The following is a 15,000-nucleotide window of genomic DNA, read 5'->3' on the forward strand; positions in this document are numbered from 1 at the left end:
ACACACGTTACACACACCAGACACAGCAACACACGTTATACACACCAGACACAGCAACACACGTTACACACACCAGACACAGCAACACACGTTACACACACCAGACACAGCAACACACGTTACACACACCAGACACAGCAACACACGTTACACACACCAGACACAGCAACACACGTTACACACACCAGACACAGCAACACACGTTACACACACCAGACACAGCAACACACGTTACACACACCAGACACAGCAACACACGTTATACACACCAGACACAGCAACACACGTTACACACAACAGACACAGCAACACACGTTATACACACCAGACACAGCAACACACGTTACACACACCAGACACAGCAACACACGTTACACACACCAGACACAGCAACACACGTTACACACACCAGACACAGCAACACACGTTACACACACCAGACACAGCAGCACACGTTACACACACCAGACACAGCAACACACGTTACACACACCAGACACAGCAACACACGTTACACACACCAGACACAGCAACACACGTTACACACACCAGACACAGCAACATACGTTACACACACCAGACACAGCAACACACGTTACACACACCAGACACAGCAACATACGTTACACACACCAGACACAGCAACACACGTTACACACACCAGACACAGCAACACACGTTACACACACCAGACACAGCAACACACGTTACACCAGACACAGCAACACACGTTACACACACCAGACACAGCAACACACGTTACACACACCAGACACAGCAACACACGTTACACACACCAGACACAGCAACACACGTTACACACACCAGACACAGCAACACACGTTACACACACCGGACACAGCAACACACGTTACACACACCAGACACAGCAACACACGTTACACACACCGGACACAGCAACACACGTTACACACACCGGACACAGCAACACACGTTACACACACCAGACACAGCAACACACGTTACACACACCAGACACAGCAACACACGTTACACACACCAGACACAGCAATACACGTTACACCAGACACAGCAACACACGTTACACACACCAGACACAGCAACACACGTTACACACACCAGACACAGCAACACACGTTACACACACCAGACACAGCAACACACGTTACACACACCAGACACAGCAACACACGTTACACACACCAGACACAGCAACACACGTTACACACACCAGACACAGCAACACACGTTACACACACCAGACACAGCAACACACGTTACACACACCAGACACAGCAACACACGTTACACACACCAGACACAGCAACATACGTTACACACACCAGACACAGCAACACACGTTACACACACCAGACACAGCAACATACGTTACACACACCAGACACAGCAACACACGTTACACACACCAGACACAGCAACACACGTTACACACACCAGACACAGCAACACACGTTACACCAGACACAGCAACACACGTTACACCAGACACAGCAACACACGTTACACACACCAGACACAGCAACACACGTTACACACACCAGACACAGCAACACACGTTACACACACCAGACACAGCAACACACGTTACACACACCAGACACAGCAACACACGTTACACACACCAGACACAGCAACACACGTTACACACACCGGACACAGCAACACACGTTACACACACCAGACACAGCAACACACGTTACACACACCAGACACAGCAACACACGTTACACACACCAGACACAGCAACACACGTTACACACACCAGACACAGCAACACACGTTACACCAGACACAGCAACACACGTTACACCAGACACAGCAACACACGTTACACACGTTACACCAGACACATTACACACATTACACACAACAGACACAGCAACATACATTACACACCAGACACGGCAACACACATTACACAAACCAGACACAGCAACAAACGTTACACCAGACACAGCAACACACGTTACACACAACAGATACAGCAACATACATTACACACCAGACACAGAAACACACGTTATACACAACAGACACAGCAACAAACGTTACACCAGACACAGCAACACACGTTACACACAACAGACACAGCAACATACATTACACACAACAGACACAGCAACACACGTTACACACAACAGACAAAGCAACACACATTACACACAACAGACACAGCAACACACGTTATACACAACAGACACAGCAACAAACGTTACACCAGACACAGCAACACACGTTACACACAACAGACACAGCAACATACATTACACACAACAGACACAGCAACACACGTTACACACAACAGACACAGCAACAAACGTTACACCAGACACAGCAACACACGTTACACACAACAGACACAGCAACAAACGTTACACCAGACACAGCAACACACGTTACACACAACAGACACAGCAACATACATTACACACAACAGACACAGCAACACACGTTACACACAACAGACAAAGCAACACAGATTACACACAACAGACACAGCAACACACGTTACACACAACAGACACAGCAACATACATTACACACAACAGACACAGCAACATACATTACACACCAGACACAGCAACACACATTACACAAACCAGACACAGCAACAAACGTTACACCAGACACAGCAACACACGTTATACACAACAGACACAGCAACACACATTACACACAACAGACAAAGCAACACACATTACACACAACAGACACAGCAACACACGTTATACACAACAGACACAGCAACAAACGTTACACCAGACACAGCAACACACATTACACACAGCAACACACATTACACAAACCAGACACGGCAACAAACGTTACACCAGACACAGCAACACACGTTATACACAACAGACACAGCAACACACATTACACACAACAGACAAAGCAACACACATTACACACAACAGACCCAGCAACACACGTTACACACACCAGACACAGCAACACACTTTACACACAACAGAAACAGCAACACACGTTACACACAACAGACACTGCAACACACGTTACACACACCAGACACAGCAACACACGTTACACACAACAGACACAGCAACATACATTATACACAACAGACACAGCAACATACATTTCACACAACAGACACAGCAACACACGTTAAACACACCAGACACAGCAACACACGTTACACACAACAGACACAGCAACACACGTTACACACACCAGACACAGCAACACACATTACACACAACAGACACAGCAACATACATTACACACAACAGACACAGCAACACACGTTACACACACCAGACACAGCAACACACGTTACACACTACTGTTTCTGAGCCCCTCTCCTCCTCTTGGTCTTCCTTCACTGCTGTACCTTTGGGTGATATTTCATCACTAGTGAACAAGATGAAACCCTCCTCTTGCTCAGATGACGTCCTTCCTTGTAGGCTTTTTATCAAAGTATTTGATGTAATTGGCCCCTGGGTTACCAATATGGTGAACCTCTCCCTTTCCACAGGGGTTTTTAATGCATTTAAACATGCCATTGTGGAGCCTCTGCTCAAAAAGCCAGACTTAGACCCGACTGACCTCAGTAATTTCAGGCCTATTTCTAATCTTCATTCTTGTCCAAGATCTTGGAGAAGGTCGTGTCTGAGCAGCTGTTCCTGGATCAGAGCGACATCCATGAGAAGTTTCAGTCTGGCTTCCATAAACATCTACGGAGACAGTCTTACTGAAAGTGTCCAGTGACATCATGATGTTCTGGTTCTGTTGGATCTGTCCTCAGCCTTTGACACAGTTGAACCAGATCCTGAAGACTGAGGGATGAAGACTGTCTGGGTCTGTGTTACAATGGTTCTCATCTTACCTTTCTGGGCGCAGTTTTAGTGTATCTGCCAATCAAATGAGGTCTGAATCGGCAGATCTGTTGTGTGGAGTCCCTCAAGGTTCTGTTCTGGGTCCTTTATTGTTTTTGCTGTACATGATTCCCCTCGGTAAAATCATTCAGAGATTTCCTGATGTTCAGGACTCCAGGGTTGAGTCAGTACTTGGGTGACTTAAGTCAGTCTGTCAAACTGAGCCTGAGAAACCTGGGTGTTGTATTTGATAAAGACATGTCTCTTGTTCAACTCTGTAGAAAACTGACCAGAAACTGTTTCCTTCAACTGAGAAAAATCTCTAAACTTAGGAAAATGTTGTCGGAACATGATCTGGATCTTATAATCCATGTGTTTGTTTCTTCTCGTCTGGACTATTGAAACAGTTTGTTTTCATGTCTTAACAAGAAGGATCGTCTCGTCTGCAGTTGATTCAGAACTCTGAGCCGCTCTAGTAGAAGAACTCACATTTCTCCTTCAAACTCTTCACTGGCTTCCAGTTTCTTTCAGGATCAACTTTAAAATTCTGGTTCTTACTTTCAGATCTATTCATGGTCAGACCTTCATGATCTGATCCAGACTTACACCCCAGCTCGGGCTCTGAGGTCTGTGGATCAGAATCTACTGATGGTTCCTCTCACACGGCTCAGGACCAGAGGAGAGAAATCCTTCCAGACTGTTGCTCCTAAGCTTTGGAACGATCTTCTTCTCTCTTTGATGTTCTACTGACTCCTTCAAGAAACATCTGTGTTTAATGATCTACTGACTCCTTCAAGAAACATGTGTGTTTGATGATCTACTGACTCCTTCAAGAAACATGTGTGTTTGATGATCTACTGACTCCTTCAAGAAACATCTGTGTTTGATGATCTACTGACTCCTTCAAGAAACATGTGTGTTTGATGATCTACTGACTCCTTCAAGAAACATGTGTGTTTGATGATCTACTGACTCCTTCAAGAAACATGTGTGTTTGATGATCTACTGACTCCTTTAAGAAACATCTGTGTTTGATGATCTACTGACTCCTTTAAGAAACATGTGTGTTTGATGATCTACTGACTCCTTCAAGAAACATCTGTGTTTGATGATCTACTGACTCCTTCAAGAAACATCTGTGTTTGATGATCTACTGACTCCTTCAAGAAACATCTGTGTTTGATGATCTACTGACTCCTTCAAGAAACATCTGTGTTTGATGATCTACTGACTCCTTCAAGAAACATCTGTGTTTGATGATCTACTGACTCCTTCAAGAAACATCTGTGTTTGATGATCTACTGACTCCTTTAAGAAACATCTGTGTTTGATGATCTACTGACTCCTTCAAGAAACATCTGTGTTTGATGATCTACTGACTCCTTCAAGAAACATCTTAAGACGTTTTTATTTGTTCAGGCTTTTCCTTGATTTTCTGGAACTCCTGTTGTGTTCTCAGTTTTATCTTTATCTTTAAAATATATATTTTATTGAATATTGTTTTGATTGTTTACGCGCTTTGTGACCCTGGTCTAGAAAAGCACTTTAAATAAAAATTACTTACACACCAGACACAGCAACACACATTACACACTGTGATGTCATCAGGACACTTTGACACTCGACCTCACGAGTCGATCCAGTGACATCATCGATTCTCTTCACAAACCGAGTAGAAACTGGATTTTCTTGTCACGACTGACTCTGGATCAGATTCTCAACACAAACGTCAATGTTATCGATGCAGTCGTTCCCAGGATCCAGTTCCAGGATCAGATTACTTTGAATTTCATTGAAAATGTCGTTTCCAACATTGAGTTTGTTTTAAATGTTCAATTATAATTAAAAAGTTAATTTAAATTCAATGTAAAAATGTTGAGTCAGAACCAAACCAGTGGATCAGTTACTTGAGCGTTTAATTATTGGACGAAAGTAAAGAAAATTAACATTTAATTATTAAGTTTCAAATGAAATGGAATTTTCATAAATGTTAAAATGTCAACATTTGATGAAAATGTTCAAATTTCAATGTCAATGACTCATGTTGACCAGCAGGTGACGAGTTCAAGACCCAACAGGTGACGAGTTCAAGACCCAGCAGGTGACGAGTTCAAGATCCAGCAGGTGACGAGTTCAAGATCCAGCAGGTGACGAGTTCAAGATCCAGCAGGTGACGAGTTCAAGATCCAGCAGGTGACGAGTTCAAGATCCAGCAGGTGACGAGTTCAAGACCCAGCAGGTGACGAGTTCAAGACCCAGCAGGTGACGAGTTCAAGACCCAGCAGGTGACGAGTTCAAGATCCAGCAGGTGACGAGTTCAAGACCCAGCAGGTGACGAGTTCAAGACCCAGCAGGTGACGAGTTCAAGATCCAGCAGGTGACGAGTTCAAGATCCAGCAGGTGACGAGTTCAAGATCCAGCAGGTGACGAGTTCAAGACCCAGCAGGTGACGAGTTCAAGACCCAGCAGGTGACGAGTTCAAGACCCAGCAGGTGACGAGTTCAAGATCCAGCAGGTGACGAGTTCAAGACCCAGCAGGTGACGAGTTCAAGACCCAGCAGGTGACGAGTTCAAGATCCAGCAGGTGACGAGTTCAAGATCCAGCAGGTGACGAGTTCAAGATCCAGCAGGTGACGAGTTCAAGATCCAGCAGGTGACGAGTTCAAGATCCAGCAGGTGACGAGTTCAAGATCCAGCAGGTGACGAGTTCAAGATCCAGCAGGTGACGAGTTCAAGACCCAGCAGGTGACGAGTTCAAGATCCAGCAGGTGACGAGTTCAAGATCCAGCAGGTGACGAGTTCAAGATCCAGCAGGTGACGAGTTCAAGATCCAGCAGGTGACGAGTTCAAGACCCAGCAGGTGACGAGTTCAAGACCCAGCAGGTGACGAGTTCAAGACCCAGCAGTTCTGCTGACATTCAGTGAAGCTTAAGACATCAGCGACACCTAGTGGCGAGTATGAGAAGCTCACCAGGCCAGGGCTCATGGTGTTAGTTTAGGTTCAAGGTCACACTTTGAGATGAAGTCAGTAAAGAAACAAAGACTCTTTAACAACGTTTTATTTTGAAGGTCGAACATGTTTTACTTCTTCTTGTCCACTTCCTGTTCCGCCGCCTCCTTCGCTCTCTTGGCTCTGATGCCGAAGAGGCGAGCGTTGGCTCGAGCCATACGAAGGCTGGCGAACGCCTTGAAGTTCTTCTCGTCGTCCGTGATCATGCGAGCCTTCTCCCTCTTGTGCACCTGTGGAACACAAGGTCAGCCTCGTCCACTCGACCCCCAGTGACCCCCGGTCATCAGACAAAGATTCAAAGTGTTCATCAAGGAAATGCAGAGATTTGTCGTCACACGACTGTTCAACGTTCTAATCAATAAATGCATTAGTTACTTACTTTACATTATTGATCAATAGAGCTCAAGTTGCCATGGAAACTAAGAATCTGGATCAGCGCAAAAACCTTTAGTTTGACCTTCAATAACAGCTCTGAAGACATTGATTGACTGATCATTTTACCTCCAAACGCGACACTCGATCTTCAAACTAGCAACTCTTTGACAGGCTTTGAGGTCACTGAGGTCATAGGTCACTCTTCAACTAAAGAAACACCTAATGGACTTACATTCTTGATGGGCATGATGGGTCCGCTCAGCTGCGTGGCCATCTTCAGCTCCTCCTCCTGAAGGTCAAACACAGGTCAACACTCAGGTGAAGGTCACACACCCACACACTCGGGTGAAGGTCAAACACACTCTGCTTCACTCCAGGGGTCACTTACGTTACTGTCTCCCTTCTTGGGCGCCGTGGCCTTCCTGGGGAACAGGATCAGTTTGGACCGGTACTCCTTCAGGCGCTGCACGTTGGCCTGAAGAGACTCTGTGGACTTGTTGCGGCGCCGCGGGTCGACGGCGATGCCGATGGTGCGAGCGGTTTTCTTGTGGATGCCGGCGGCCTGAAGGACACGAGGCGTGAGACTCGGACGCGTCTTAAACTTCACTCTAGCTTCAGGCGCGGCCGTCAGACAAAAGGTTCAAAGTGTTCATCAAGAAATACAGAGATTCCGGAGTTTTGTCATCAAACGACTGCGGTTCGAGTTCAAACTTTATTGACTAAAGACATAGAAACACCGACAAACAAAAGTTTGTAGTTCACAGGTCAAAGGTCGATCAGGTGCTTCAAGATCATCGAACACCTGAACCTGAGGTTTGAGTCTCACATCAACAGAATTAAATGACTAAAATTAAACGGGTTAATTAAACTATTGGCTCAATACAACTTTAATTGAATAGCCTGTCAATCATTTCACTGTTCGAACACATTTATATCTTTTAAGTCAATCCTTTGACAGCATCAACCACTGATGAGGCTTTAGATCGTCGTCATGGAAACGTTTCAAAGAGCCTTTGTTTTGCAGAATCAGATACTTAACTACATTTATATAAAAATCATGAAATATGTCGTTTTAATTTACAAATTGGATTCTAAGCCTTTTACAACTCGATCCAAACGCATGTTAACAGTTAAGTTAAGTTAAGTTACCTTCAGCTCCTCCAGCGTGAAGCCCCTTCCAGCTCGGACCTTGGTGTGGTACCTGATGGTGGGACACCTGACCTGGGGTCTCAGGGGTCCAGAGGAAGGTCGAGGGGCGATTCTTCGAGCCTTAGCCTGACGAGCCTTTTGCCTGCAACGAGTCAAAGTTAGTGGGACATGAACCCATGACCTTCAACCCTAAGGGTTCATGATCTTAAGGTTTAAACACATGCATAGTGTGTAGATCTTTGTCACGTGCTCGTCCAAACATAACTCTTTACGAACATTAAACCCAACTAGTTTACTCTTTACGAACATTAAACCCAACTAGTTTACTCTTTACGAACATTAAACCCAACTAGTTTACTCTTTACGAACATAAACCCAACTAGTTTACTCTTTACGAACATTAAACCTAACGAGTCTCCAGCCATGCTAACGTCGCAGTAGCATCGCTGCTAACAGGCTCGTCAACAAACGTACCTGCGGAGTTTCCTCGCCGGCTGGTTGAACCACGTGCGGACTCTCTTCTGCCAGTCTTTGTGGAAGTGAGGGTTGAGGATCATTCCATTCCTGTTGGGCGCCATGACTTCCTACTTCCCTGCAGAAGAACCATGAGGCATGTTAGCACCAATGCTAGCACCAATGCCATCAGTCATGTTAGCACCAATGCTAACAACGGTGTTTCTCCCTCGTGGAGAACTTTAGATTCAAACGCGAACATGTCGCTGTTATTAATGGAACATGTTTGAAAACAACATGGAGGTAAAAAACCTAAAATATTTAGCACAAGTTGCACCGCCAGACTTCAGATAACAAACATCCCTCGTTTGGTCGTATATGGATCATTCCGTTCAATAATCACATCATCTTAACGAGGGACGAACAGACTTTATTAGACAGTAAGTTAGATGGAGAAACATTTGACCATTTTGAAGGATTGAACTAGATTTTAAAACGCCATCGAGAGGATCATTGAACGTACCTACGAGGGAGGAAATGGCCGAAAGGAAAAAGGAAGCGGAAGCGCGCTGAATTGTGGGATATCTATCTCTGAGCCAATCGAAACGCTTATGTTCACTCCAAGAGTTTCTACACGTTCAAGAGAACTCACTTCCGCCACTTTCTTTTTACGTGTGTTTCAAGGCGGAACTAAAACACTAAAATAAACGAACGTTTTCCCGAAATTGTCTATTTTACACGCAAACTCAAAAAACAACACTTTTTAACCTAATACTTACGTTTGTAAATGACTTGAGGAACCACGTTTAAATGTATTTCTCCTGTTAATATTTAAGTGAAATAAAATGGTAATAAATATAATGTGAATAAACGTGTTTCTAACAATACAAGCGTCTGTTCTGTCCTTGACATGAACAACAAAGTTCTACCTAACCTATCCTAACCTAACCTAACCTAATCCAACCTAATCCAACCTAACCTAATCCAACCTAACCTAATCCAACCTAACCTAACCTAACCTATCCTAACCTATCCTAATCTTACCTAATCTAATCTAACCTAAACTAACCTAACCAAACCTAACCTAACCTAACCAATCCTAACCTATCCTAATCTTACCTAATCTAATCTAATCTAAACTAACCTAACCTAACCTAACCTAACCTAACCTAACCTATCCTAACCTATCCTAATCTAACCTAACCTAACCTAACCTAACCTAACCTAACCTATCCCAATCTTACCTAATCTAATCTAACCTAACCTAACCTAACCTATCCTAATCTTACCTAATCTAACCTAACCTAACCTAACCTAACCTAACCTATCCTAACCTATCCTAATCTAACCTAATCTAACCTAATCTAACCTAACCTAACCTAACCTAACCTAACCTAACCTAACCTATCCTAATCTTACCTAATCTAACCTAACCTAACCTAACCTAACCTAACCTAACCTAACCTAACCAAGATGATGACCTTCTATACTAGCCTCGACAGTTGCTATGGTTACATGACAGAGATCTCTCTCCACCCAGCAGGGGGCGGTATGACGTGTGAATGGTTGCGTCTTCAGTGAAGGACCTGCTAGAAGGACCTGCTCGTCCAGGAGCCAACATGGAGGTCTGATAGTGTCAGATGCTGTGTCTCAAATCACATACTTGTGTACTCAAAGTTAGTATTTTTAGAGCGTAAGTGCGTCTCAATTCTTAGTATGTAAATGTAGAATATAGTGATCCATACACACTAGATTGTCACTAAAACGCCCACAAAGTGAGGATGGATCGATGGACACTAACCACCATAAACAGCTCCATCTGAGTGACGTTGTAAACGGAAGTTACGTCATATATATATATATATATATATTCATATACTTACAGGTGTATTTTCAGCAGCAGTACGAGGATAAACACCGGGGACAGGACATTGAGATTGTCACGTCTTACAAATTCCTGGGTGTTCACCTCAACAACCACCTGGACTGGGTGGATAACACTGCTGCTCTTTATAAAAAGGGGCGGAGTAGACTCTACCTGCTCCGGAGGTTGAGGTCGTTTGGTGTCCGGGGGTCACTCCTGAAGTCATTCTATGACTCAGTAGTGGCCTCTGCCATCTTCAACGGTGTGGTCTGCTGGGGGAGCAGCATGACAGCAAAGGATAGGGCTAAACTGGACAGCCTTATTAAGAAGGCCGGTTACGTCCTAGGGCGCCCCCTGGATCCTGTGGAGGAAGTGACTGGGAGGAGGATACAGAGCAAGCTGGGCTCCATGAGGAGGAACTTGTCTCACCCTCTCCAGCACACACTGAGGGCATTGAGGAGCTCCATCAGTGATAGGATGCTCCATCCCAGGTGTGTGAGGGAGAGGTACCTCCTTCCTCCTGCTGCCATCAGACTCCACAACAAGAACACAGCAAGATAATTATCTAACTGCACCTTTCTTGTTATTTTTGTAAATATGATAGTGTATATAATATAGTGCAGATTTATTTTCTATTCTGTTTAGATTTTTTTTCTTCTTTTTATTATTTTATTTCTGGGTGTTTTATTTTTTTGGTATATTGCTCTCGCTGTTGTTAAACCGAATTTCCCCTCGCGGGACAAATAAAAGGATTCTGATTCTGATTCTGAAACACGTATTCGCTGCTGATACCAGCTTAAATATTTCGATTCTCATATTTTTTCTTTATTTCTTCTTCCAAACTTGCAAAACTTGCTGCCAGCAGGTGTCGCTAGTGTTCCTACAGCTGGTTGAAACCATCGTTAAATAGTAGTAGAAGAAGAAGCTGTCGCATCATTTCCTGTTAGTGTGTAGCAGCAGAGTTTGATTTGAGACATACTATCTGTGGAGGATTAGTTACTAGTTAGTACGTACACTATCCTGATGATACTAACTTCTAGTATACTAAGAGAAGTATGTTTGAGACATACTATCTGTGGAGGATTAGTTACTAGTTAGTACGTACACTATCCTGATGATACTAACTTCTAGTATACTAAGAGAAGTATGTTTGAGACAAACTATCTGTGGAGGATTAGTTACTAGTTAGTATGTACACTATCCTGATGCATACTAACTTCTAGTATACTAAGAGAAGTATGTTTGAGACATACTATCTGTGGAGGATTAGTTACTAGTTAGTACGTACACTATCCTGATGATACTAACTTCTAGTATACTAAGAGAAGTATGTTTGAGACACACTATCTGTGGAGGATTAGTTACTAGTTAGTACGTACACTATCCTGATGATACTAACTTCTAGTATACTAAGATAAGTATGTTTGAGACATACTATCTGTGGAGGATTAGTTACTAGTTAGTACGTACACTATCCAGATGATACTAACTTCTAGTATACTAAGAGAAGTATGTTTGAGACATACTATCTGTGGAGGATTAGTTACTAGTTAGTACGTACACTATCCTGATGATACTAACTTCTAGTATACTAAGAGAAGTATGTTTTAGACACACTATCTGTGGAGGATTAGTTACTAGTTAGTACGTACACTATCCTGATGATACTAACTTCTAGTATACGAAGAGAAGTATGTTTGAGACACAGCACATGTGTGTGTTCGTGTGTGTGTCCATGTGTGTGTTTGTGTGTGTGTTTGTGTGTGTGTTTGTGTGTGTGTCCATGTGTGTGTTTGTGTGTGTGTCCATGTGTGTGTTCATGTGTGTGTTTGTGTGTGTGTCCATGTGTGTGTTCATGTGTGTGTCCATGTGTGTGTTCATGTGTGTGTCCATGTGTGTGTCCGTGTGTGTGTTCGTGTGTGTGTTCGTGTGTGTGTTCGTTCCGCTTCCGGTGAGCCTTTGATCGGCTGCTTGAACTTAAGCTCCTGCAATAATTGCCAAAAACAGTCGTTTTAACAACTACTTGTCCGGATTTTATGCTCATATCACTAAAGATATGTATCAACATCAGGATCTATGATCGTGATGCTCTTTTCAACATCAGAGAGTCGATGGAGGACTTCACTCGCGACCGTTACCAACGTCCGGAGAATATGTTTCCGGCTCCGCTTCTCATCGACTCGACTCTGTGGAATATCGTTTGATCTCTCGGGTGATTTCCACAAGCGATGGAGTCGGTCTGGAGTTCAGGTCAGGATGAGACGTGCAGTCGCGATCGCTCGGAACAACTCTGACGTCATCGGACGCCATCGATGTTTGATCGACATTCCTCTCACTGAAGAGCATGACGACACATAAGCGCTGCCGTCTGTCCAGACCTCAACGAAAGGTGGTAAGATTTTTTCATTTCCTCTCTTTAATTCGGCTTTTACTACGGAGTTGAACGTGAGTGACAGCTGTCAGTCACATGACATGTTCTCTTCAAAAGATCCCGCTCTGCTGTCAGTGACGTCGTCAGTGACGTCATCGGTGCTGAATGTAGGACTTCTTAATGTTCGCTCCATTACTAATAAATCCTTTATTCTTAATGATCTTTTCACAAGAGTTAATTTGGATTTATTATGTCTTTCTGAGACTTGGCAGAGAGAGGAAGAGTTTATTCATCTGAACCAACTCTGTCCAGTAGGGAGCGCTGTTCTGGGGAAGCCTCGCCTCTCTGGTCGAGGGGGAGGTCTTGCTACTGTTTTTAGGGAGAGTTGTTCAGAGTGATTCAGACACAGGAATTCACTTCTTTTGAGTCTCAGATGATCTTGGTTGGTTCCACAAGAACTTTCTATTGTGTGTCAATCTACCGTCCGCCTGGTCCTTCAGTGTTCTTGAAAGACTTTAGTGACTTCTTATCTTCCATTATTCAAATGGAATCTGTCCTTATTCTTGGAGACTTTAATCTTCATGTTGATGACGTCACATCTTGTTCTGCTAAAGAACTTTGAACTTTAACAGAAGCCTTTATTTTTGAGCAACATGTTTCTGAACCCACTCATCAAAAAGGCCACATTTTAGACTTAGTTTTTACTCTTGGCCTGAACATTTCTAATGTATCTGTACATGATGTCCATCTGATCATTCTCTTGTTTAACCTGGACTTCATCCCTGAACCTAAGCCTTTGAAAGTTAGGTCTCAGAGGCGTGTCATCTCAGCCGATACTGCAGACAGTTTTTCTGCTATGTTTGACGCTCTTTCCTTTGATGACTGTCCAGATGTGGACAGTTTGATTCACTGTTTCACTGATCATTGTGTTGAAATACTGGATCAAGTGGCACCTGTTAAATCGAACTTGAAAATTCAGAAAAAACGGTGCCCTTGGACAAATGAAGATCTCCTGAGTCTGAAGAGACTTTGTCGAAAGACTGAGCGTCTCTGGAAGTCTACTAAACTTGAGGTGCATAGACTTCACCTCAGGGATCTGATGACTTCTTACAATGAGATGGTGGAAACTGCTAGATCTGATTACATCAGAAAACTGGTAGCAGCTAATAGGAAAAACCCCAAAGTTTTAATTAGATTAAAGATTAATTCTCTCGTGTCTCCTGCTCCTCAAATCACTCATGTCTTCTGTGAAGCTGACAGCAATGTATTGTTGAGATTTTTCATTGACAAAATTAAATTAATCAAAGAGAAAATCTCTCCCCCTTTGTTTGGAACCCCTACTGTCTCTGAGCCCCTCTCATCCTCTTGGTCCTCCTTCACTGCTGTATCTTTGGGTGATATTTCAGCACTAGTGAACAAGATGAAACCCTCCTCTTGTTCAGATGACGTCCTTCCTTGTAGGCTTTTTATCAAAGTATTTGATGTAATTGGCCCCTGGGTTACCAATATGGTGAACCTCTCCCTTTCCACAGGGGTTTTTCCCAATGCATTTAAACATGCCATTGTGGAGCCTCTGCTCAAAAAACCAGGCTTAGACCCAACTGACCTCAGTAATTTCAGGCCTATTTCTAAGCTCCCTTTCTTGTCCAAGATCTTGGAGAAGGTTGTGTCTGAGCAGCTGTCTTTGTTCCTGGATTAGAGCGACATCCATGAGAAGTTTCAGTCTGGCTTCCGTAAACATCACTCTACGGAGACAGCTTTATTGAAAGTGTCCAGTGACATCATGATGTCGGCTGACTCTGGTAAATTCACTGTTCTGGTTCTCTTGGATCTGTCCTCAGCCTTTGACACAGTTGAACCAGATCCTGCTGAGAAGACTGAGGGATGAAGACTGTCTGGGTCTGTGTTACAATGGTTCTCATCTTACCTTTCTGGG

The 15,000-nt window shown here is 43.7% G+C and overlaps 1 protein-coding gene and 1 non-coding gene across 2 annotated transcripts; both read right to left on the minus strand.

Moving 5' to 3' along the window:
• Positions 1-6,886: 6,886 nt before the first annotated feature.
• On the minus strand, positions 6,887-9,436 carry rpl13 (ribosomal protein L13). Its single transcript, XM_087793636.1, has 6 exons — positions 9,353-9,436; positions 8,851-8,968; positions 8,377-8,518; positions 7,616-7,789; positions 7,460-7,516; positions 6,887-7,082 (listed from the first exon to the last, which is right to left on the minus strand). The coding sequence occupies exons 2-6, from the start codon at positions 8,952-8,954 to the stop codon at positions 6,924-6,926; spliced, it is 636 nt and encodes a 211-aa protein (XP_087649762.1). The 5' UTR covers positions 8,955-8,968; positions 9,353-9,436; the 3' UTR covers positions 6,887-6,923.
• On the minus strand, positions 7,839-7,914 carry LOC148076134 (small nucleolar RNA MBII-202). The gene has a single exon (XR_015711787.1). It is a non-coding gene; the product is annotated as a small nucleolar RNA MBII-202 (small nucleolar RNA).
• Positions 9,437-15,000: the final 5,564 nt, after the last annotated feature.

This window comes from Callionymus lyra, chromosome 6 (genome assembly GCF_982586985.1).
Source record: "Callionymus lyra chromosome 6, fCalLyr1.hap1.1, whole genome shotgun sequence".
NCBI classification, from domain to species: domain Eukaryota; kingdom Metazoa; phylum Chordata; class Actinopteri; order Syngnathiformes; family Callionymidae; genus Callionymus; species Callionymus lyra.

Excerpts from the sequence above, each read along its gene's own strand:
- rpl13 (XM_087793636.1), bottom strand. The coding sequence starts at position 8,954 with ATGGCGCCCAACAGGAATGGAATGATCCTCAACCCTCACTTCCACAAA. Across the intron at positions 7,517-7,615 it reads CCAAGAAGGGAGACAGTAAC|GAGGAGGAGCTGAAGATGGC; the intron begins GTAAGTGACCCC and ends TTTGACCTTCAG. Across the intron at positions 7,083-7,459 it reads CCATCATGCCCATCAAGAAT|GTGCACAAGAGGGAGAAGGC; the intron begins GTAAGTCCATTA and ends TGTGTTCCACAG.